Genomic DNA, 26315 nt, shown 5'->3' with positions numbered 1-26315 from the left:
CTGAATATGATGGGGCCTGGATGTGTGTTGTAGGTGTGTGTGGTTCTCTTTTTACTCTAGTGGAGAGATGCAGATTCTACACTTTTTCCGTTAGGTTTACTAAAGTTTTACAGCTTCCCTATGCATGCTCAGAAGCAGATCATATTATCTTGGTTGTGTATCTTATCTAGCCATTTGTTCTTTAAACAATAAAATGCACTTTTTTAATAAGAAAGTTACTTTATGAAAATTACTAATGTAGATTACTGTTTGATTTTGAAATGTTTGCGTCAGAGTCATTTGAATCAGAGCAAATCCATTTCGAATGGAGGCTGAGTAAAATAAGGCTGAGACCTACCAGGCTGCATTACCAGAACGTTAGGCATCCTAAGTCACAGGATAAGATGGGAGGTCAGCAAAAGGTACAGGTCACAAAGACCCTGCTGATAAAACAGCATGCGGTAAAGAAGCCAGCCAAAACCCACTGAAACCAAGATGGTGACGAAAGTGACCTCTGTCATCCTCACTGCTCATTATACACTAACTGTAATACATTAGCATGCTAAAAGACACATCCACCAGTGCCATGACAGTTTACAAATGCCATGGCAATGTCAGGAAGTTAGGCTATATGGTCTAAAAAGGGGAGGAACCCTCAGTTCCAGGAATTGTCCACCCCTTTTCCAGAAAACTCATGAATAATCCACCCCCTTGTTTAGCATATAATCAAAAAATAACCATAAGTATGAGAATACTATAAGTATCCTTAGTCCAGCAGCCCAAACTGTTCTACCTATGGAGTAACCATTCTTTATTCCTTTACTGAATGAACTTGCTTCGGACTCGCCCGGAATTCTTTCTTTTGCAAGATCTAAGAACTCTGTCTTGTAGTCTGGATCAGGACCCTTTTCTGGTAACATTTGTATTCATATTATGTGAGGATAAGACTTTTAAGGGAAATTAGAATTTATTGTCTTCAAAACACTTAAGTTGAGTAGTTGTTGTATTAAGTATTGCCTAATTTAATATCTGTACATATATACATATTTAAAATATGTGAACATTTACTTAGTGTATTTCTCTGTTTAGAAGCCTAATTATATTCCGCTTTGGGATGGTGATATATACTTTCCATGCTCTCCTGTTTTCATATACTGTATTCACTTTAAAATAAATCGTTTTGTCCTTGATGCTCTTGTGATTTCTAAGGCATTTCCTCCTGTGTGCTAGTGCATCCTCTTCGTTGAATGTGCTTAACATCTTCGAGCCTGAGCTTGGAGTCAGAGAAACCCAGCTGTCCTCCAGGCCTTGCCGTATCCCAGTCATGTGCCCCTGAGCCTCATGGGAAAATAAGACCCATATCTGCCTCAAAGGCACCCCTGGATCATTTTTGCTTAATATGTGAAAGGGCTCTCTAAACTGCAACTGACAAACAGATGTTAGACATTTTCATTGTAATTAAGTTTTCTAATTTTTTCTTAACTGTTGGAAAGCACAGTTTTGCTTAATGCAAAATATATGGAGGAGATTCTGATTAACTAAAGTTGTCCTTAAAAGCATCATTATGTAGACCACTGATTTCTAGATCTTACTAGGGGCAGTAGTTACTTCAAATCATGACTGAATTTTATTTTTATTTATTTATTTTTTAAGACGGAGTTTTGCTCTTGTTGCCCAGGCTGGAGGGCAATGGCGCAATTTTGGCTCACTGCAACCTCCGCCTCCCAAGTTCAAGTGATTCTCCTGCCTCAGCCTCCCAAGTGGCTGGGATTACAGGCATGTGCCACCATGCCCAACTAATTTTTTTTTTTTTTTTTTTTTTTTTAGTAGAGACGGGGTTTCGCCATGTTGGCCGGGGATGGTTTCGAACCCCTGACCTCAGGTGATCCACCCGCCTCGGCCTCCCAAAGTGCTGGGATTACAGGCGTGAGCCATGGAGCCCGGCCTTCATGACTGAATTTTAAAAGCAATCTTGCTTCTCACTTTGAAACTCAATATCTCTATTAATAGAGTACATTCCTTCTTTTCCAATTCAAAATAGATTTCTTTCCCTATTCAAAATAGAAAACAAATTAAAACTGCCAAACCTACCAAGGCTTTATAGTTCGGGGAGCAGGAAAATCAAAATGAAAACAAAATTCTCAGAAAATAGCTGTGCAGTCCACCTGGGAGAGTACAAAGCCCAGCGTGTTAGTGATAAGAGCTGTAGGTAGCTACTCAAGGTCGTTAAGTGCTAGGGATGGAGACAACCAAAGAGAAACCCCTTTTTTTTTTTTCTTTTTTTCCTTTGAGACGGAGTTTTGCTCTTGTTGCCCAGGCTAGAGTGCAATGGCACAATCTTGGCTCACTGTAACCTCCACCTCCTGGATTCAAGCGATTCTTCTGCCTCAGCTTCCTGAGGATTGAGCAGCTCGGATTACAGGTGCTTGCCACCACACTCAGCTAAATTTTTTGTATTTTTAGTAGAGATGGGGTTTCATCATGTTGGCCAGGCTGTCTTGAACTCCTGACCTCAGGTATCCACCTGCCTCGGCCTCCCAAAGTGCTGGGATTACAGGCATGAGCCACCATGCCCGGCCAACCCCTCACTTTTATACTTGGTGAAAATGAGACTCTGAGAGGCTGAATAACTTGAAAGTCATCTAAAACCTAAGGAATAGTTCTTCTTAAGAATGACTTTCTTACGAGGGAAGTAAAGGAATTTGAGTTCTTTCCCTTTCTTAATCATTATTTTCAGCTATCACGTTTTGCCAACCTCTCCCTCAGCGTATCTTTTGAATTTACTAATATATTTCCCTTTTCCTTATAAAGCCCATTTCATCACTAGTCTCCAGGTCATCTTACTCCTGGATTGTTACTATATTCTTCTCATTGGACCTTCTGACATAATGACACTGCTTCTCAAAGTTTGGACTGTATAAAGTCACCCAAGGATGTGTTAAAAATGTAGATGTCCAAGCCCCAAGTGAGATCTATTGAATCAGGATCTCTGAGAGTGGGGGCCCAGAAATGCAGGCTTAACAAGCTCCTCCTAGGTGGGTTTTCTTTACCTTGGTTGCACAATCACCAACCCCCATGCCAGACATAGTAATGTGGAAAGCTCCCAGGTGATTCCAGTGTGCTGTCGATGTTGAGACACTGCTCTTTAAAGTGTCTGTGAATCACCTCAGGCATCTTGTTAAAATGTGGATTGGGAATCAGGAGGTCTGGAATGGGACCTGAGACTCTGCATTTCCAGCTACTTCCAGGTGATACAATTACTACTGGTTTCCGGGACACTGGGAGTAGCAAGAAGCTGATTCTCACATTACATTTTGTGAAGAACTACCTAGATTGTGCCCCAGTCATTCTCTGTACCAATGATAATCAACCTTGACTGTATGTCAGAAGCACTTATGAATATATAAAAAAAAAATCCTGGAGTTCAGATTTAGGGGCCCTGGATTTATACTCAGACACCTCTTATCTTTAGTGCCACTGATGATTCTAATGCAATACCAGAGTTTGGACCACTGCGGCTCTCTATTGCTGCATTATGATGTTGTCTCTGAAACTTGCTTGGTTTCTCTGTTGACCAAGGTCGGTGCTTCTCAACCTTCCACATAATGGCATGCAAAGAAAATGGTAATATTTGTGTGGCACAGTGGGGTAAATAGATGGTATCTTCAAAACCAGGAGGTTACTGGCCCCAGGGACTCTGGCTTTCTTATTCTTGGCACTTCCAGGCCTACTAGCTGGAAAAATCTGGTTCTTGCTGTTCTTGGAGTGCTGAAAGCCTGATGTACTGTGTATATAATGAGTGGACCTTCAGTAAATATTAGACATTATTATCATTCATATTCTGTATCATCAGTATAAGTGGTGGGAATTCTTTTATCCAAGTCCAATATCTGGCTGTATTGTATTTGTCTTTTCTGGCTGTTTGCCATAAATCCACACCTAAGTTATATCCATGTCTTGAGGCTGCTACTCCCACCACCCCCCGCTCCACATCTTCTTAACCATCGTAGTAAACCGTGCCCTAAGGTCATTACTGATCTGCCTTCTCAGGTTTCTTATAGTTCTTAGACTTTATGCCATATGCTTGAGTGCTTAATGTGTTCTCTTATTATTTTATGTACCTAAATCTTATCTTTCAAAGATTTTATCTTTAAGGGCAAAGATATTGGCTATGTTTCTTTAATGTTCTTGGTTCCTAGGAAAACGTGTTGTGCATCTAATAGGCATTTAGATACTTGTTGGCTTTGAAGCTACACAAAGCAATCCACACAAAAATCTAGGCACTAGGAGGAGGAAGAAGCTGAGCTTGTGGGATCTGTGACTGCTTTCTCTTTCTCAAGCTGGATCCTAAAGAATGTCTTTTCATTTGTTCGCTATACAGAAACTGGGCTTTGATTCCAGGTACTTTAATTGTATTGTATATATAAAAATAGATATTTACCTTCATGTAATGGGAATGCTTCAAATAATTTGGATTGTTGAGAAAGTATCTTTACGTGTTAAGATTTTTGTTTAATTGAGTGCATTCTATAATTTATCTTATATGGTTGTAGTTAATAGTAATGTAACCGTTTAACTCAGCGAAGTGCCAGGCATGATACTAGGTATTGTAAAGATGAATTACACACAGACTCAGCCTTGAGGCCGTTGCATTCTAGCAGAGGAAACTGGTATGTGTGTAACTAGCTATTTAGGTGCTGTAATCGTGGTATTATAGCTAGGATAGCTGGATAAGCAATACAAAATGCCACATTTGAAGTCTTTTGATTTTGAAGGACAAATTACAGATTTTTAAGGCAGGAAGAAAGGCATAGAATCATTAAAGCACTTGGGGTTTTAGGGGATTGTTGCCTAGTGCATCTAGAATGAAGGGTGTGTGGTGGGATTGACTGGAAATAGGCCAGTGTGGGCTACATGTTGTGTGTAATGGGAAGTCATGGGGCTTTTCAAGCAAGGGGATGTGATGCTTAGAGGTGTATGTTTCGAAATTGACTTCACCCCCTAGGATGGATTGTACTTGTGGGGCAGGGAAACCAATACTGATGACTTCAGCTTCCGGAAAGAAACTTTAAAACTCAAAACGAACCCCTGTAACAGTGAGAAATGGCTAGTAATGTTAGGAAGGGATTGGAAATAGAACTTGTCAAGCTTGATTTGAAAACTTTATTCAGATAGATTTAAGGAGTGTCCTTAACTTCTTTTTATGTCATTTTGTCACTTGAGGGTTAGTAATGCCAAAAGTCTTTAGCATGCTTTAGGTACAGATGAACCTCAATTTAGGAGTAGGTTGAATTTTTAAGTTTTCACTTACTCAACATGATAATGTGTATCATTTTGGACTTAGAATACATTTCTTCGGCTGGGTGCGGTGGCTCATGCCTGTCATCCCAGCACTTTGGGAGGCTGAGGCGGGCGGATCACAAGGCTAGGAGATCGATACCATCCTGGTTAGCACGGTGAAACCCCGTCTCTACTAAAAAATACAAAAAATTAGCCGGGTGTGGTGGCAGGTGCCTGCAGTCCCAGCTACTCAGGAGGCTGAGGCAGGAGAATGGCATGAACCCGGGAGGTGGAGCTTGCTGTGAGCCGAGATCGAGCCACTGTACTCCAGCCTGGGTGACAGGGCAAGACTCCGTCTCAAAAAAAAAAAAAAAGAAAAAAGAAAAGAAAAGAAAAAGAATATACTTCTTCATGTAAATATTGTTACAAGACAAGGTCATTAAATGCCCAGCATAGAGAAGGAGGCAGCTCTGTCACAGTGGAAGGAGCTCAGGCTGGGAATTAGGACACTTGGGTTCAGCCATCTCTAGCCACTTACCAGCTTATGTGCCTTGCGGGGAATAGCCTCTTAGAAGCCCATTCTTTCATTTGTAAAATGCTGATAAATACTCACAAGGTTATTGTGAAAATCAAGTTTGTGAAGGTGCTTTATGAATTTTAAGGCAAATACTATTTATGAAGTGCATGTGTAAGAGAAAAAAAAGTAATTTTTTTAACTTCTGGATGGGAACGTTGATTTGTGGTCAGGAACACACCTTGGTGGCTGCAGTTGTGGGAGAGCAGCCTGCAGGTTACAGAGAGGCACATGGAGAAGCCCACCCTGGCCTCATGGCGCCCTCGCACCTTGGGGAGGAGAAAGAGAAAGGACAGTGAGTCTCAAACTTTAGCTTGCCTTAGACTCAACTGGGGAATCTTAAAATTACAGATCCCAGCATTCGTACTTCCCAGTGACCCTCAGGACGGTGTCTAGGAAGGGCCCTGGCTTGGGGTAACCGGGAGGGGAAGGGGTAAGAGCAGGTGGGGGCCCGGGTGCTGGTGGGAGACGGAATGAGGTTTGGGGACTTGGAGGATAGTTTGTTCAGTGTCTTCGTCCTTTCCTCCTGCCCTGCTGTCTACTGGCCAGACATGGGGGCCTGGGGTGGGAGAACTCCCCTCCCCACTTGCCCAGGACACGAGATATGCTGGGAAGAACGATGGCTTCCAGGGAGCTGGGGCAGGAAGGAAATGGCCACAGGGAGCAGGCCGGCTGGGGACAGGGAAACCTCTCCGAGGGGAGTGTCCGCCCAGCCGCCAGCACCAAGGTGTCTGGGACCGGGACCTGGGACCCGTGCCCCACTGCGAGAGGGCAGGGAGCTGGCTGCCTGTAGACCAGGTGTCTAATCTGCACAAAGTAAATGGGGGCTCCATTGGTGAAAAAGGATGATGTGTGCGTGTGTGTGTATCAAAATATATTCAATTGAGGTTATTAGGACATGATTTTGGATTATTTCATTCCTCCCCTTAATTATATCAAGCTTTATGCATTAATTCAGCAAACACTTGAGCGTGCTCAGCTTTGTGCTAATAAGTACTGTAGTAAAGTTTGGTAAATGTTGTTTCTGCCCTCAGGGAGTTACAATCTGTTTTGTTTAAACAAGAGTCTAGTAACAGGAGATGAATAATTTTCAGTAGAGTCCTCTCAAATCCCGTAAGACTGAAAATTGATATCATGTGTCATATAGTCTGGTGAAAATTTTCTTTAATCAGAAAGAGTTAATGCAGCATCCTAGAGAGTCTAATTTAGCTTTAGGTTGTAGGTAATTTCTGTGCTTCCAGCGAAATTATGAACCTTACAAAATTCTTAGCCATAAGGATTGTGATTTTTTGAATTAGATTACACAGCAAACCTTTCCTTGAACACCTTTTTCTTATAGAATAGGTTTGGATTTTTTAAAAATATATTTTATGTTCTGATTTTTTAAAATGCCATATTTATCTTGGTTCCTTAGAATGTAAAAAAAATGGCATATGTGTTTAAGTGGAAATAAATGGATTATCAATTTTGTTACACTCTCAAAAACGTCGATAATCACTGGAATAAACTTAGAGAAAATCATTTAAAATATTATTTTTTTGTAGGCAAGAAGGCTAGAAAAGCTCTTTAGGGGTGCCTTCAGAACTTTTTGTCATTTTCCGTTTTTATTCTTAAATTATATGCTCACAACTCAGTATTTGCTTTACTGGGACTTTCATGTTCAAGTGACATACATATGTGTAATGTATTTCAATTTTTAAGTAAAATATATCTCCAAATTTTATGTAAAATTAATAGCCTCTATAAAATATACTTCCTGTATCAGCAGATGAATTGCAGCATTTTTTTCTTTTATATTTAAGATTAAAAAAGTAAGAAGGAGGGGAGAGTAGGAATACTTTAGGGTAAGTAGGCCTAGGCTTTTGTTTCATTTGTTCCATCCTCTTTCTACAACAGCCATGCAGTGCAGGGCAGAATTCCTGAGTCCAGCCTCCCTTACTGGGTTTACTTGGTGTGCATTCTTATGCAAGTTACTCAACTACTCTGTGCCTCAACTTCTAGTCTGTATACTGTGGAAATATTTGTACATATGACATAAGGTAGTTGTGAGGATTTATCTGGCTAGTACAAGTAAAGTACTTATAAAGTGTTGGGTGTGTAATAAGCATTCAAGTGTTAGCTCCATTGCTCTCATCATTGTTACTGAGTTGCAATGAAAAAAAGGAATTCAAAACATTGGGCAGATGATGAATGGACCCGGGAGACTGTGAAAGAGTGTCAGGAACTCCAAGTGTTGTCCTTGTGTATTGTCTAAAAGGCACCAGAGGTCTCTTGCACCTCCCATCCTTATTCTGAGAAAGCAAGGTGTTTTAAGGACATAGAGGGATGATGACCTTGATAAATCCTAGTTAGCACTCCAGAATTGTGAAGGTCAAAGGCCAACTTAATGGCATAATAGGAAATGCGTTGCTGTTAAAGTCAGCAGAAGTCAAGAATGCCCCCTTTGGAAGGCAGCTATGCTCACCACTATACCACCAATGCCAAGAGTGCCCCCATTTACCAGAATTGTTTAGTAATATTCTAGAAGTTTATTGTTTTTGTCAGGAAGAAGAAACTAATAGTAAAATTATAAGACAGGAACAAAATTATTATATGTAAATAATATTGTTTAAAATGAAGAATTAGGGCCGGGTGTGGTGGCTCATGCCTGTAATCCCAGCACTTTGGGAGGCTGAGGCGGGCAGATCACCTGAGGTCAGAAGTTTGAGACAAGCCTGGCCAACATGACCAAACCTTATCTCTACTGAAAATACAAAAATTAGCCAGGCGTGGTGGCATTTACCTGTAATCCCAGCTACTCGGGAGGCTGAGACAGGAGAATCGCTTGAAACCGGGAGGCGGAGGTTGCAGTGAGCCAAGATCATGCCACTGCACTCCAGCCTGGGTGACAGAGCAAGACTCCTCAAAAATAAAATAAAATGCAATAAAATGGAGAACTGAAGATAAGTTTAAAAAACTATATGAATTAACAGTTTAGTAAATGAACCAAAAATAAATACATTGCAAAATAAATACTCTTCAAAAATAAATGCCTTAACAATATCCAATAATGTATAATAAAAAACATTTTATGAATATTAGCAGGAAAAAAATGTTTAACTCCCAGGAGAAACTTCATAAGAAATGCATATGTTAACAATACCTGTAGAATTTTTCTCAAGGACTATCGAAAAACAGTTTGAACAATTGAAGATATGTGTTGTGTATGTATACACGTACCTATATATACAACATATGTATATACCCACACCACATTTATGGATATGAAGGGTCTATATTGTAAACATGTAAATTCTTCCCAAATTAATTTTATAAGTGAAAATCCAATTATAACCTCAGAGTGATTACCAAAGTAGAAGCATGGCAAGTCTTCAATATGATAAGAGTTGCATTTACATTCAATGGGAGAAAAATAATTAATTCAGAAAATGATAGTTGAATCATTGTGAAAATAAAGAACAAATTTTATTATGTTAGGATTATTATTATTTTTTTTCTTTAGAGACAGGGTCTTGTTGTGTCATCCAGGCTAGAGTACAGTGGTGTGATCATAGCTGACTGCAACCTCAACCTCTTGGGCTCAAGCGATCCTCCCAGCTCAGCCTTCGTGAGTAGCTGGGACAATAGGCTCGTGCTTTGTAAAGACCTGATCTTGCTGTGTTACCCAGCCTAGATTTAAACTCCTGTCCTCAGCTGATCCCCCTACTTCCTCCAGCCGAGTAGCTGGGATTATAGTCATGAGCCTGGCAAAGTTTTTAAAGACAGAAACTAAAAGGAAGCAAATGGTAGATTTGTTAATAAGAAAAAAATTTAAAATTTCAAAAGATCAATATATCTTATTAAAAAAAGTCAAATGACAAACTAAGTTAGATATTTGTAACTTCAATTATCTAGAAGTAACCATTCGCATTTCCAAGGCAAAATGGATTTTTAAATGAAAAAATATAACTGACTTTAAGAATAAAACAATAAGATCTGATCTATTTGGTTTTCATTTTTCTTTCCTTCTCTTCCTCCTTATTCTTCCTTCCTCCTCTCTTCTTCCTTCTTTCCTCTTCCTTCTCCTCCTCTTCTTCCTTCTTCTTCTTTCTTTTTCCTTCTTCTTCCTCCTACTTCTTCTTTTTCTCTTTCTTTTTTTTTTTGAGAAACAGAGTCTCAGTATGTTGCCCAGGCTAGAGAGCAGTGGCTGTTAACAGTCATAGTCATAGCACACTGCTGCAGCCCTGAATTCCTGGGCTCAAGAGATGCTGCTGCCTCTGCTTCCCCAGTAATGGATACTACAGGCATGTGCCACTGTATCTGGCCTGGGTTTCATTTCTAGGAGTATTTTCATAGTTTGATTCCTTAGTTAAGAGTTATTTAATCAGAAGCCTGCCATCAGCTGTATCTTGTGAGATAAGAAAATTGAATGGTGTCTTCCAGGTTCATCTTAGTATGTTCTTTCTGCTTGGACAGATAGCAAGGTATTGATTTTCATATGAGACTGATTTTATTACTAGCTTGTTTTCTCTCTCTCACCTTTTCTTCTCCTTTACTCGTTTCATTTTAAATTTGTTTAAAGACACGGGTTAATATTTGTCATAAAATTTCAGGCATTGCAGCAGTATATCAGAAGTGGTAGTTCCCTTTTTTCTTCCACCCCCAATCCTGTACCCTCAGCCACCATATTTCTTTATTCTAAGTTATCCTTACCTGTTGATTCCATTCCTCTCTCAGTTCTATTAGCAATAGTTTCCATCTAATGGTTTCTGTCTATTAGCGGATATTAGGCCCTCATATATTTTGTTGAATGAGTGAATGAAAATGGTGGCTGTATGCTTAATTCCCTTATGAGCTAGTCAATCACAATTTTAAACGTAGCCCTGGGACTTTTTTGAAGACCCAGTATTCTTTTTTACACATTTCAATATTTGACATGCTTTATCTTTGAAATGGCTTTTCTGTAAGATGAACATGTTTATGCTAAAATTCTAATTTAAATTTCTTTTTTCTTACAGCTGTTTTTGCAGCAGTGTTGCACTGGTAAGATTGTTTTTTTCTCCTATGGTATTTTATGCCGACGTTTATAACTTGCTAAAGCTATTTCCCATACATTTAAAGGAATAATTTCAGCATGATCAGTATGAATATATATTACATGTAACACAGTAGTCTGAAAAACTAGTTTAATTGATAAATCAGGGTCAGAATAATATAATTGTTTAATAAAAAAGAGATTCATTATTAAAGAGGCTATATTTGAGACTGCACTCAACATTAATATGTTCATGGTGAGAGAAAGATTAATTTATTTAATCTTCTAGATAGAAATATGAATTTCATTAGATGTTTCTAAAATGGTAACCCAATGACATTTACAGTTTAATCTATACTTTTATTGTACTTCACTTAAAATATTCTGGTTCATTTTAATTTTAAAATCTAATTTGATTTTTTATAGAGGGAAATTTTAGTATAAATGCAATACATACTGAGTGAAAAAAATATAGATACTATTGTATTTGAGTGTTATTAAAAAATTATCTGCAAGTTAACTGATACTTTTATTTTTGCTTTTAGCTTACTTTAAAAAATAATACTTAGAGTGTAAGTTTTAACACTATTGCTTTGTTTTGTTTTTCCAGGAGCCATATAACACACCTCTTTGAAAATGACCGTCATTTTTCTCACCTCTCAACATTGGAAAGGGAGATGGCTTTTCGCACTGAAATGGTTAGTTTTTATTTGGGATTTCATCATAGTACTTTAGGAATTTAAAAACATTTAATATTTTTTATTATGGAAAATTTCAAGATGTTCCAAAGTAGAAAGAGTAGATGCTCCAGCTTCTACAGCTGACAGCCACAGCCAGTTTTCCTTCATCTACACCCCCACTATGTCTTTTTTATTTTTTATTTTTATTTATTAATTTTTTTTTCGAGACGGAGTCTCGTTCTGTCGCCCAGGCTGGAGTGCAGTGGCTCCATCTCAGCTCACTGCAAGCTGCACCTCCCAGGTTCACACCATTCTCCCGCCTCAGCCTCCTGAGTAGCTGGGACTACAGGTGCCTGCCACCATGCCCGGCCAATTTTGTTTCTGTATTTTTAGTAGAGACGGGGTCTCATCGTGTTAGCCAGGATGGTCTCGATCTCCTGACCTCATGATCTGCCTGCCTTGGCCTCCCAAAGTGCTGGGATTACAGGCGTGAGCCACCGTGCCTGGCCAACTATCTCTTTTTAAAGGGAATCCCAGACATTATATCATTTCATGCTTTCATACTTTCATAAGTGTCTCTAAAGATAAGACTCTGTTTTAACTATGGCACAAAACCATGGCACAAGACATACTGGAAAACATTTAACAATATCCTTAATATAATCAAATAGAAATCAGTATTTAAATGCCCTGTTTGGCACTTTAAAAAAAAAAAAAACAAAAAAACAGTTGATGTGTTTGAATAGGATCCAAACAGTGCCTACACATTGCATTTAGATGATGTGTATCTTAAGTCTTTTAATATGTGAATTTCTTTACCTGTTTTTGTTTTGTTTTCCTGCTATTTGTTTGTTGAGAAATCCAGCTGATTTTTCCTATAGAATTACCCACAATAATCCGCATTCTTCAATTATGTTCCTGTATCCCAAGTTTCCTGAACATTTATGGATCAGAAGATTTGACTTATTTTCTGGCAGGAATGCTTCCTAGGTGGTGCTGTATACTTCTATTGTATCAGGCCAAGAGGCACATCATATCTGGTTGTCTCACTTTCTGTGATGTTAAGATTGATCACTGGCTTTAGGTATTGTGATGCTGATTCCTCCTATAGCCTAGCCATCAGCCTAGGTTAGTTATTTCATTATCCTTCTCAAACTGTGATACCTAGTCTATCATTTTTTTCTTTGCACTTATTAGCTATAATTCTTCTATTAAGAACTTTCACACAATACCTTTTGATTTCTCCCTGAGGTATATCATAGAGGAAAGTCAGAAAGATGCTTTATTCTTTCTTTTTATTTACTAATATTCAGAAAAATGAGTAGCTTCCCTAGCATCTTCTAGTAGTGATCAGTGGAGTGTACCTTCTTTTGGAGTATCATTATGATATGATGGATTTAAACATATTTTGTAAACTTTCCTGTCTTTAGCTATTAAAGCCCTTGCAGCTCTCCTTGTTTGCCCTTGATGTGACCTCACTAGTATCCATGGCTTCCTTACTTTCAGGTACTACAAGACATTTTCTTCTCAGACCTGGCATCGGCCAGTTTTCCCATGAGCCACCATTTCTGTCAGTGGCAGATGCTCATTGCTACTAGATTGGCCTTTACTGAAGAGAATTAGGCTACAAAAATTTTTTTAAAGAGAAAAGAAATCATGAATTTATATTAATTTTTTAGATGGAAACAAGATTAGATTTTTTTTTTTACTTATTTGATATTAATGTTTTAGTTGGAGAATCTTGGTTTCAAATTATTGATTTGTTAGGAATAAAAGTACCAAAGGTATAATTAAAAATGTGATTACTGAAAAGAGTTTAAGATTTTCTTGCAGTTCACTTCTTCACAGGGCAACCCCCAGAATTGGGGCTCAGCCCAGGAGGCCATGTGGGTTCTTGGCTTTGGGCAGGAAGGAATTCAAGAATGCTCCAACAGAGTAAAGTGAAAAGAAGTTTACCTTAAGAAAGTAAAGGGATGAAAGGGTGGCTGCTCCACAGGCAGAGCAGCTGTGAGGGCTGCTGGTTGATTGTTTTTAAGGTTATCTCTTCATCATATGATAAACAAGAGGTGGATTATTCATGAGTATTTTGGGAACAGGGAGGGGAATTCCTGGAACTGAGGATTCCTCCCTCTTTCAGACCATACAGGGTAACTTCCAGAGGTTGCTATGGCATATGTAAACTGTCATGCTGCTGGTGGGAGTTTCCTTTAGTATGCTAATGTATTATAATGAGCACTAAGGATGACCAGAAATCACTTTAGTTGCCATCTTGGTTTTGGCAGGTTTTGGCTGGCTTCTTTACCGCATCCTGTGTTATCAGCAGGGTCTTTGTGACCTGTAACTTGTGAAACCAGTCCTGCCAAGTTCCTGGGCTCCATTTTAACCTTAGGATATAGTCCACTGGGGATATACAGTAAAATTACAATATCTTAATGTTACTTGAAATCTTCTTCCAAGTTGATAAATAGTTCATTCCTTTCTTTCATTTTTATTTTGATATTTAGGGATTTTTAAATTTTTGATATGTTTCCAAAATCAAACCTACAAAAGAAGGAAGGTATAGTTTCCTAGGGCTGTCATAAAGAAGTGCAACAAGCTAGGTGGCTTAAAACAGCAGAAATGTGTTCTCTCACAGTTCCAGAGACTAGCAGTGGGACATTAAGGTGTTGATGGGCATCTTGTCTCTGAAGGCTGGAGGGGAGAGTCCTTCCTTGCCTCCTCTCAGCCTCTGGTGGCTGCTGGCCATCCTTGGAATTCCTTGGCATGCTGATGCCTCACCCCAGTCTCTGACCCATCTTCACATGGCCTTTTCCCCTGTGTGCCTGTAGCTTTGAGGCCAAATATTCCTCTTTATGTAGGTACATCAGTTGTGTTGGGTTTAGAGTCCACCTTAATCCAATATGACCTCATCTTAACTTGATCACGTCTGCAAGAATCCCATTTCCAAATAAGATCACTCCACAGGGTCTGGTGGACATGAAATTTTAGGGGACACTATCCAAATCAGTACACAAGGAAACATAATTTTAAAAATAGTGGTATCAGAGCCGATACATCAGAGTATCAAGACCATTTTTTTCTTTTTCAGTAAGTTTCTGGACAGGCATATCTCTTTTGTATTTGTGAGTCTTAAACCCAGTTTAAACTTTGGCAGCTACTGGTACTGGCTACCAGGGCAGCTCCAGGGAAAACTGAAGATGCAAATACAAGACGTAGATTTATCTCGTGTTTCTCTGTCTTCCCTCATACTGCCACTTAGACTCTCCGTTAGGCTTCTAGTGTTTTCTTGTTTTTTTTGTCTCACATATTATTTCACCCTTGCTATCTTTCCAAAGTAGTATGCCAAGCTAAAAACTGTCTCTTTTCTTCAAAAGATGACCACTCCCCACCCTTATCCCCAGTCGCACAGGATTCTTACCTTATGCTGACTTGATAGGAGGGAAAATAATCTGTAAAATTAGGTGGCACCTGAGTGAAATTCATATGTAATAATACATCAGTGTGTAGCCTTCTCAACACATTTGCATTTTTGCATGTAAATCCGGAGGAAAAATGATTGATAGTGTCATTTTGGGGATTAAAATAAGCAGTTAGAGGAGTATTTTTGGCTTGAGATTTCTTGGTTCATGATAAATTTTAGTTCCATAATAAACCACTCACTCTATTCATAAGATAGCATTTTCTAAGAGTGATATTAGTATAAGTAATGGGATTTTCTAAGTTGAAGTATGCTGAGTCGTATTTTTTTAAATGCTGAAACTTTTTGAAGCTATTTTGCATTCAGTTATTTCAATTAAGATACATTTATGTGAAAATACATAGTTTTTTCGCAACTTTAGGATTTATCAGTGATCAGAAACCTGTGAAATTCATTGTATTAATAGCTATTACTTAATTGCTTTGTTTTTCAAAAACAGTGTATTTACTTAGAAGTGGCATCATAATTATGTACCTTTTGTTATTTTAATTGAGCATATCTTTATTTCAGGGACTATATTATTCCTATTTCAAGACTATTGTGGAAGCACCCTCATTTTTGAATGGAGTATGGATGATTATGAATGATAAACTGACTGAATACCCCCTTGTCATTAATACATTAAAAAGATTCAATCTTTACCCTGAGGTAAGGTACTTTTTCCAATTGTGATTTTTCACTTTTGTAAAAACTTTTTTGTATTAAATGCTGATTCTAAATCTAAGATATAATTCAATATATTAAATTGTATTTAATTTTTTAAAAGAAAATATGTATCTTGTGGAGGAATATGTAAAAAAGATCATTACTGATTTTGAGGAGAGGGCTTTGATTCTGTGGGGAACTGTTGATTTGATTGCATTGTTTAGAAAATACAAAAACTAGATTTGGTGTGCTTACAGGGATTATACCAAGGGAGCGCTGTTACTTTTACATGTCATTTGTTAAATGTTTTCTTCCCTTTCCTCATTTAATTGAGTGCACTTTCTTGAGTGGGAGTGGAGGGAAGGTGAGCCCAATCCAGCAAGTGGAGATGGCATTTAGCCTCTCGTTTATCCTCCTTGCAAAACTATAAATTTTTAAAATTTATAGTTTTACTTTTAAAAATAATTGCCAATTCATGCCTTTTATCTATATTTCTATTAAAATTTTATAAGTTCATTTATTATATACTGGATATTAATATAATGCTATATAATGAAACATTTTCCCGAGTTGTTTGCCCTTTAGCTTTGTGTATGATGTCTATGTATTTTTTTCATACAGAAATATATCTATGAATCTTTTTTGTCTTTTATACATACATGTAAAAAACTTCATTTTTATAATCATAATTTTTTTTAATTTACATTTTTAATTTATCTGGAATTGGTTTTGATGCATAGTGTGGGGTAGGAATCTAACCTTGAATTGTTTTTTGAAAATGTATTGTGTGTAACCTAACACTGATGAGGTGTCCGTCCTCTCTCCACTGATTGGAAGTAAGCTTTTTTCTTTATATGAAAAATTATTATACATACATGCTTGTACGTGTTTCTGGATTTTGTGCTCAGTATTGCCTTAGGTTGAGGTCCTGGAAAGTGGACTTTGAGATGGAGATTTGCATGCAGGAAGTAGTCGAGGGAGTGTCCTTAGGGCCAACACCTGAAGGGGGATGAATGAAGCAGAATGAGGTAGGAGGAAGAGGAGAGCTTTGATACAGTCACTGTGAAGGCCTCATCCAGTCCCTGGGTAGCTCTGGATCTGGGATGGCTTTGCAGAGTTGTCCTACCTTGTGAGAAGGGCCCCTGGCCTTGATGTCTTTCCCTATTGACTAGTCGGTCATCGGATGCAGATTGCCCTTGGGTAGGGGATGTCACCTTGAGTGAATTTACTTTCTTCAGCCATGGGCAGTTCCCATGGAGGGACACAGCTTCAAGCTTTCAGGCACCAGTCTTCTAACCAGCTGGAGGAATGAGTGCCTCAGCCCGGAAGAGGGAATCTGGGGTGGCTTGCCACCGCTTGTACCATGGTTATTGATCTGTCTAGCCATTCTTGTGCCAGTATCACACTATTTTAATTATTAAAAGTGGTAAGACTTAACATCTGTTAAAACATTCCCTTTAATTTTCTTGTTAGTTTTCTAGATACATTTTAGACACTTGGAATTTTGACTGGAATTATTTTATGTTTATGAATTAATTTGAGGGAGAATTCATATCTTAAATAATTCGGTCTATTCCAGTAGACCCAGTATCTTTTATTTGTGCAAATCTTCTTTTGTGTCTTTTAGTAGAGTTGTAGAGCTTTTGAAAAACATAAATTTAGCACCTTTTTTTGGCCCATATTTTGTCCTTACCCATGGATGAACAATTGAAAACTGACCAGTGAAGAATCTGCCTAGGAGATTCTGAGACTCGTTTTTCTACATTTAAAGGGAGCCAAGTGGATGGTATGGAAAGGGAAAATATGGTAATTGTCAAAGTATCTCAAAAGTATTCTAGTAATGAAAATTGTTTAGTATATTTTCTTAAGATGCCTCTGTATTTTTTAAAATAGGTAATTTTGGCCAGTTGGTACCGGATTTATACCAAAATAATGGACTTGATTGGTATTCAAACCAAGATATGTTGGACGGTTACCAGAGGAGAAGGACTCAGTCCTATTGAAAGCTGTGAAGGTAAGTTTCTTTCTGTAATATTGTCCAGTTATCTGTTGTAACATAATAAACTTATCTAGCATAATAAACTTACACTGTAAACTTAGTGGTATAAACAACACCCATTTTATTATGCATATATAGATTCTGCAAGTCCAGAATTTGGGCAGGCTTTAGCGGGGCTGGTTTATGTCCATGATTTCAGGGACCTCTGCTACTAAGACTCAAATGTCTAGGAAGGCTGGAATTAACTGAGAGGCTACATTGCTCACATTTTGGCTCCTGGGCATGGAGGACTGTGAGGCTGAGCTCAACTGGAACTCTCAGCTGGGACACCTACATGTGGCCTTTCGGGGTGACTTGGGCTTTTTGAAAGCAAAGTACCTCGAGGAGTAGTAAGGCTTTTCCTATGGCAGCTGAAGGCTCCAAGCTGGACACTGTATGACCTCTTATGACCTAGCCTCAGAAGTCACATAGTGTTGCTTCTGCCATACTCTGTTGAAAGAGTCACAAGCCCAATGAAACTCAAAAATGGGGGCTATAGACCCCATACCTCCAGAGGAGGCGTATCAGTGAATTTGCAGCCCTGTTTTAAAACCATCATTGCTAATTACCCTGATCTCATCTATGTTCTGCAGTAGTGTTGTGTTTTCATGTGGGAACCAAGGCAACTATTTAATATATCTGGCAACCATTTTCAAAATGAACACAATTTAATATAAATTGCTAGACACGTAAGGTAATTTGGGTTAATGTGATTAGAACATATGTTTTGTTTATTTTTAAAGGATTGGGAGATCCTGCTTGCTTTTATGTTGCTATAATTTTTATTTTAAATGGACTAATGATGGCATTATTCTTCATATATGGCACATATTTAAGGTAAGAATATTTTAGTATGTGTTTATAAGATATACTAAAATAAAATAGTTGATTAGTTAATAGTTAATCATTGATTAATTTATAGTTCAGTTTTATGAAAATATCCTAAAATATCTTATTATCATAAAATCATTCATTATTTGCATGATTTCACCACTGCCATGGCCCATCACACTTAAGATAGTTTTAGAGATGTAAATAGAATTGGGAATACTTGATAAATTTAATTACTATTTTTTTTGAGACAGGGTCTCACTCTGTCACCCAGGCTGGAGTGCAGTAGTGTGATCTCTGCTCACTGCAACCTCCGCCTCCTGGGTTCAAGCGATCCTCCCACTTCAGCCTCCTGAGTAGCTGGGACTATAGGTGCACGCCACCAAACTCAGCTAATTTTTTTGTATTTTTTGTAGAGACAGGGTTTGCTATGTTGCCCAGACTAGTCTCAACTTCCTGGGCTTGAGTGATCTGCCCATCTCAGCCTCCCAAAGTGCTGGGATTACAGGCATGAGCCACAGTGCCTGGCATAAATTTTAAATATTCATAGGCATTTGAACATAAGCAATGTATATTCCATATATTGTTATGGAATATCTAATATATTGTTATGGAACAATATATTCCATTTGCTGTATGTACGTGTATACGTGTGTGTGCTGAGATGTGTGAAGTCTTACTTCTTACTGTAGTTTTGGTGTAAAAAAAGTCTGTAGACTACTGCTTAAGGTAGCATGAGGGAGCAGCTTTTACCTTAGAGCATTTGGGTCTTTCTAGATGGCTGTCTGTGGTTCTTCTTCCAATGTCAATGGCTGTAGATTGTTTCAGCTCCATCCAGTATATATTGTTTACATAAAATATAAGGGAAAAGACCACTCATTATCAAATGATATTAATAGCTCTTTATTAATGTTAAAGTAGAAGTATCTTCTATGTAATATTTAGAAGTGTCTTCTGTACAATATTTAGTATCTGACCTGATTTACTTTACAGTTGAGCAGCATTCCTAAAACTAAAAGACTAATTTTTTAAGGCTTTTTATGTTTTCTTCTTATTTTTTTGCCAATTTATTATACTGTATATATGTTTGAAGTATTTTACCTTGAGATTATCTTTAGAATTTTCTTCCTTGCTGCTTATTGATTCTTTGTAGTACAGAATTATGAGAATTGTATATGATTTTCAATTTGGGATAATGAGTTTGAATTTGCTATTATCGCATTATCTCCTTTCCTTTGGAAGTGTGGCATTTTCAGTTTAGTACCTCAAAGATGTGTTGAGTTTCTAGCCCACCGTTTGAGTATCTAGCAGTTACTTGATAAGCATTTGTCAAATGAGGAAGCTGTTAGAAGATCAATGTAAAATATATTTGCATATAGATTTAAGACACTTTGATGTTACTATTTCTGACTTAGGTCTAAGAAAATTCTTTTGTTTAATTGGGGAGACTAAAATAAAAATGCATGATTAAAAGATGATTGTGAAAGATTTTGTTTTTGAAACAAGACGCAGGGAAATAAGTTAAACCAAAAGAATATGGTAATGAGAAAAGGAGGCTGACTTGAGGGAAAGTGGGCCTGTGTGCTTGCATCGTAATGAGCCAGAGCGACAGAAACTTGGTGGTGTCTATTCATTTTGCTGAGTACTGCCCATCTGTCTATGGGTAGCTTTATTACATTTGGGAGATTAGATTTTACATAAGAGAAGTTAAAATATGAAACATGGCATTACTGCTAAGCTGCTAATCTGCACTTATGCTACCTTTTTTAAAAAAAATATGGGGTCTTGCTATATTGTTGCCCAGGCTGGAGTCTAGTGACTATTCACAGATGTGGTCACAGTGCACTATAGCCTCAAACCACTGGCTTCAAGCAGTCCTCCTGCCTCAGCCTCCCAAGTAGCTGGAACTACAAGTGCGTGCCACCATGCCTGGCTACTTTTTTAATTGAAAGAAGAATTTGTAAACATCCGTTAAAGAAAGCATTCACATTTTCTTGTAATGCTTGTTATAACTGTTTTTTTCAAAGGCAGAAGGCACAACATCTACTGAAGAGAATAAAAGTTTCTGGTTTTGGTTGAGGGGTTTTTGGTGGTTTTGGCCCTGACCTGACCTAACCCTGTGGTGCCTGGTAGGCAGTTTTTTGTCTACATGGGAGATGCATATTCAGTTGTTCAGTCAACACACACTATTCATACCAAGTAGTTTCTTAAAACTCTGGGCTCTGAGAGCATGGGAGTGCAGCAGGGTGTGTGTGAATGGAAGATAGACAGGAAGGAAAAATTAAGTGCTTAGAACTTCAGAGGCAGGAGAAATTTGTTCTGCATGGAGGGGCTACTTTAGTGTGACCTTGTAGAATCAGAGGTATTTGGATAGGTGGAAATAAACCATGATGATAAAAGCATACCAGGGAGAGAGAAAGGCCAAAATCTAGTATGTGGAAAGCAGGTAATAAGCAGATCAGTTTTGCTGGGATGCATGTTCTTCAGGGAGTGTTGTGGGGGATTCAGATTGGAACAGTGGTTGTGCTGGATGATGAAAGGCCTTGGTAACTGACTGGGTTGAAACCTATTCCAAAGCAAGTGAAATAAATACAAAAATTGACCAGTATAAGTACAGGATTCAAGCTGAAGTATGATCTCATAAAACACTTGACTTTCCCCAGTCCCCAAAGTCCAGCAGTGACTACTTCAGCACAGTGTTTGTCAAATTGCAGGGCATCACTTATTAGAGAGTTTTAAAATTGATTCAGTGGGTTGAGCCCATTTCATTTTAGATGAAGAAAAAAAAAACACTGCAAAGTAAATAATATCATATACCACACTAATAAGGATAGATACTATTTAGAGAAACTTCTATTTGCTCTCTCTCTCTATATATATACACACACACACACACACACCACACGTGTGTGTGCTGAGTTGTGTAAAGTCTTCTTACTGTAGTTTTGGTGTAAAAAAGTCTGTAGACTACTGCTTAAGGTGGCATGAGGGCAGCTTTTACCTTAAGAGCATTTGGGTCTTTCCAGATGGCTGTCTCTGGTTCTTCCAATGTCAGTGGCTATAGCTTGTTTCACTCTGCCCATTTGACTGCTTTGTGCTTTAGCTGGCCCCTTCTGTGTTACCCAACTCTTGGACCCCATGGTGGTCTGCACTAGCAGCACATGTTTTCATTTTTCCAGCTTTCCTTTTGTGTTTGTGGGCTTTTTCTTAACCTGGAACCATCTCTTTAGCTCTATTCAAAGGCATCGTTAACTGAAGGTTCTTTCCAAAATTGATCCTGATGTATATTATTTTGAATAGAGTCTCTTATCACTTCTTTTCTATCAGTGTTTTTCATTGCATTTTTGTATGTTTTTTGACCTGAAGTACATTTAGAGGTTTCAAATTACTAGTTAGTTCTTAATGTTTTCTTCCTTGATGGTTAGTCACCCTTGTAATTTTATGAAAGGGATAAAGCTGCAGACTTCTTAAAATATGGGTTAAAAATAAAGAGGAGGGTATCTAAAGTTGTTTTTAGGATTAAAAAAATAAATTGTATTATATACTGAGAAATAAAAGTTGAGATTTGTCTAGCAGGTTAGAAATTTGCAGGCAGATTGACTGTGACATTTTAAATTCAGAAGTATATTTGTTTTGAAATAATATATATATAAGTTTTTAGAAGCCAGGTAAGCCAGTCCATTTCACCAGAAATGGAACAAGGGAAAATAGAAAACAGCCAAATGGTGAATGGAGCCAGGCTGCCAAGCTCTAACTTGAGGAGATGAAGTGAGATCTGTTTTGCAAACACAGCCTACTCATGGTATAATTCTTTTTCTGGAATTCTCAGTATTTTAGTATTTTTTAAAAATACTCATTGTTAATTATTTTTTGAAGCTGTATTGATTTATACTTACGTTATGTATTTCATAAGATACCCTGATATTTCTTAGCCACAGACTAACAGTTTCTGAAGGCCAGTTTCTTAAGACCCAGTGTGTGGAAATCTCTGTTCTGCAAGTAAGAAGGAGCATTGGTTGTTGGACAGTTAGAACTTTCCCCCTGGTTTCTTCTGGAGGAAATTCATATATGCTTAAGTTTCTCTTATTGATAAATACAAAAAACTTTTGGTGTTGGACTCTAAGGCAGATATCAAGCAGGTGATACTAAAACTTTTATTCTTTGCACTTTAGTGTGATTTTAGTATTATTTTGGAGTTCGGGGTTAGCTAGGTTATGGTGCATTGTTGAGGAAGAATAGAGTGGATAGTGTATTAAGCTGTTAAATAATGTATATGTTTAACAGTTCTCTGGAAAAATACATATGTATATAAAGTTTATTATAAATTTTACTGCTATGTAAGGATGAGTGCAAACAATAACAGGGTTTATAAGCAGGAGATTTTTTCTTTCTCTTTTGAAAAGGGTGCCAGAAATACTCTGACTAGCTGAAATAAAAGAGGGAGTACAATACTGAGATACAGAGGCCTGGTGGAATCAGAGAATCATCGAAAAAAGTGCCTTTGTTTAAGGCTCGTTCCTTTGTAGGTATTAGATTTATCCCTACTGGCTGCCAGTTCTTCTTTGCCTGTCGCTGTCCTTCAGGCTTGCATTGCTGGTTCCTTCCCATCTGCCTCAGAATGTGTTCATCCCTTACCTTCTCTCTCACATGACAAAATTAAGACAAAACTTTTTTTTTTTTTTTGAGACGAAATCTCACTCTGTTGCCCAGGCTGGAGTGCAATGGTGTGATCTCAGCTCACTGCATTTTCCACCTCCCGGGTTCAAGCAATTCTTGTCTCAGCCTCCTGAGTATCTGGGATTACAGGCGCGCACCACCACACCTGGCTAATTTTTTTTTTTTTTTTTTTTTTTAGTAGAGACAGGGTTTTACCATTTTGGTCAGGCTGGTCTCAAACTCCTGACCTCAGGTGATCCACCCACCCCGGCCTCCCAAAATGCTGGGATTACAGGCGTGAGCCACTGTGCCTGGCCAATAAAACTTTTTAATTGGACTTCCCTTGGGTCCCCTTGCTACCCCCATCTAGTCTCCCACCCCTTCCTCCTCTCCCCAGCAGCGAGGCCCTGGTCCCATTCACCTCTCCCACTGCTCTGCTTGTGCAGCTGCTTACTTAGCAGCCCTGCCTTTGATTGCTTGATTTGTTTTGAATCTTAGGATGGTGAAATGATGCCTGAAACCACTCAGGGTTTTCACAGACCAGGCCTGTGGCTGGCCAGAGAGGACTCTGGTGCTGTCTTTTTGAGCTTCATTTCTTTGTATTGTTCTCCCCTGATTACTGCTGCCTCTGTCTTCAGAGTTCCTACTACTCTCCTTAAAACTGGAGCTGAAGGATAGACAAAAATTCCTTTGCCTAAAATAAGAGAAATATGGTAGAATTATAAAAGTACTTAAGTTGATTTTTAGATCTTATGTTAGACTCTGAGTTCTTTCCCATTCAGTATCCTATCTGAGGTTGCCCCCAAAATAACCCATTAGATTTTTAGACTCTTCAGCCTTTGATTCCATTCTAGATCAAGTGCCGTCTGAGGAGGTCTTCTGGAGAAAACAGTGGGCAGTGAGTGTGGCTGATGAGTCATCCTGGGGGAGACAGAACAATGCCCCTGCGGAGTGTCTCATTATTGACTGACAGCTACCCAGTCACTGCTGCCTACTTGGACTTTTGTTTATTGTATCCCATGCAATACTTTTACTGGAACTTTACTTTTAAATTATCCCTTCAGTTTATATTGAGGATCTTATAAGAAACAGCTGTGTGAAATTTCTTACTTTATTTTATGCATTGCTATCATATGAGTGTATTATCTATGACCCAGTAAATAAATAACCAGTAAAATACTTTTTTATGTGTAAAATGTTATGACTATGGAAGTGTGTAAAAGCTTCATATACATTTTTAAAGATTAGTAAAATGAATACTTATGTACCCATGACACAGATTAAAAAAATAAATAAATTATCAGAGCTTTCATACCCTTAAAATTCCTTCTTAATGCATTCTCTTTCCTTCCCTCAACCCTCAGAGGAAATGACATCCTAACTTTTGGACCAATGTTTTCCTTGTTTTTCTTTATGATTGTGCCACTCATGTGTATACCCTTAAATATGGTGTGTTTAGTTTTGAAAAACTGAGTATCAGGCACAAACCTAGCTGCTTAAGGGGAGGACACTATTGCCCTTGTTAGATGAAAGTTCCCAGAAGAGAATTTCTGAGTCATGGTCTTTAGGTTCCCTGAGGGAACTTTCTGAGGCTGTCAGGAGCGCAGCTGAGCTAGGGGAGGGAGCTGAGCTGCCAGGTATTGGAGTGGCTGGTTAAAGCGACAAGGCAAAAGTGAGAGTTAAGCCTTTAATCATTTACTGTAATGGTGTATGTGAGATGTGACGATCAGGATGTCTCACCCCCATCAAAAGGGAACAAAAGGCTCCTGCAGTTTATGGTTCTTGAGGTGGTGGGGCAAAGGAGAAGGGCCAGGAGCCAAAGAGTGCAGAGTCTGAGTCAGAGTGGGGAGCAGCCTCTTCAAGGAGCCCCTCTCCGCCAGGCCACAGCAGAGAACAGGACCAGGAAATAAAGGTGCCTGGGCTAGGAAGGCAAACATAAGAAGAGCTTTATCACCCAGAAGTGGCTGAGTCGTTGACTGCAACTGCCCTGAGAGACTACAGTACGCTGGCTCTGCACCAAGCCTGGTGTGTGAAGGGCTTCTTTTCCCTGTGAGGCCTGCCAGGCAAAGCCTTGCATATGGCCAGGCCTGAGAAATCCCATATAGGTTTTCAACCAGGAGCCTGATTCCTCAGGACATCAGTAGGCAACGCCATGAGCCTGGGATAAATGTAGGACTCAGTCGGTAGGGACAACTGGCAGAAATGTAGTGGCCGGGTACTGAATATCCAGCAGAAATATCATGAGGGGAAGAGCTGTTCCCTCTTTCTAAATTCACCACTGTTTACCCTGGCTCTCTGGAGCATATCAAAGCAGAACAACTTCTGTGAGTGACATAAGTGTCTTTAACTGATGCCAGCAGTAAAGTATGTGGAGCCAATATAAAATACAGACAAGAATCTGGTCCAGGCTCATCCAGGCTCACACAAATAAAATGTGGAGATTTTGGGCATGAGTCAGTACTTGGTTCTGGACTGGCTACCTTCCAAGGTTTGTGTACATCTGTCCTTTTGGCATCCCATTGGGATTTCCTTGACTGCTCTCCCCTGTTGGATCCCCTGTGCCCTTATCCTGTTTGTTCCTCTTTCTTGGTTTATTTTCCCTCTTTGGTAGACCTCATCTTCTAGTAGGTAGGTCTTGAGAGTAGATAGCTGGGAGGTAAACATTTTATGAAACTTTGCAAAATGTGTTTATTTGCTTTCGTATTTGGTTCACTGTTTGGCCGAGTGTTGAACTCTAGACTTGAAAACATTGTTGGTTGCTGGCCGGGCACGGTGGCTCACGCCTGTAATCCCAGCATTTTGGGAGGCCGAGGTGGGTGGATCACAAGGTCAGGAGATCGAGACCATCTTGACTAACACAGTGAAACCCCGTCTCTACTAAAAAATACAAAAAAATTAGCCAAGCGTGGTGGTGGGCACCTGTAGTCCCAGCTACTCGGTAGGCTGAGGCAGGAGAATGGCGTGAACCCAGGAGGCAGAGCTTGCAGTGAGCCGAGATTGTGCCACTGCACTCCAGCCTGGGCGACAGAGCAAGACTCCGTCTCAAAAGAAGAAAAGAGAACATTGTTGGTTGCTTCAGATGATGCTATTCAGATGTTCCTAAGTTATTCGGATTTCTAAACCTTTGTATGTGACCTTTG

At 38.8% G+C, this 26315-nt stretch overlaps 1 protein-coding gene across 4 annotated transcripts in view; it reads left to right on the top strand.

Moving 5' to 3' along the window:
* Positions 1-26315, top strand: part of DPY19L1 (dpy-19 like C-mannosyltransferase 1) — a 115952-nt gene that overhangs the window by 8052 nt on the left and 81585 nt on the right. For all 4 annotated transcript variants that reach the window (XR_010134637.1, XM_055347547.2, XM_055347548.2 and 1 more), the window contains exons 2-6: positions 10831-10855; positions 11458-11545; positions 15516-15653; positions 17544-17664; positions 18432-18525. Coding sequence is in view for 3 of the 4 variants with exons in the window: in XM_055347547.2 (XP_055203522.1) it covers positions 10831-10855; positions 11458-11545; positions 15516-15653; positions 17544-17664; positions 18432-18525 (466 nt within the window). In the remaining variant the exon portion in view is untranslated. The remainder of the gene's footprint in view (positions 1-10830; positions 10856-11457; positions 11546-15515; positions 15654-17543; positions 17665-18431; positions 18526-26315) is intronic.

The sequence above is a fragment of the Gorilla gorilla genome, chromosome 6 (assembly GCF_029281585.2).
Source record: "Gorilla gorilla gorilla isolate KB3781 chromosome 6, NHGRI_mGorGor1-v2.1_pri, whole genome shotgun sequence".
Classification (NCBI taxonomy): Eukaryota; Metazoa; Chordata; class Mammalia; order Primates; family Hominidae; genus Gorilla; species Gorilla gorilla.
The sequence above is the reverse complement of the archived record's forward strand: the minus strand, read 5'-3'. Positions and strand labels throughout refer to the sequence as shown.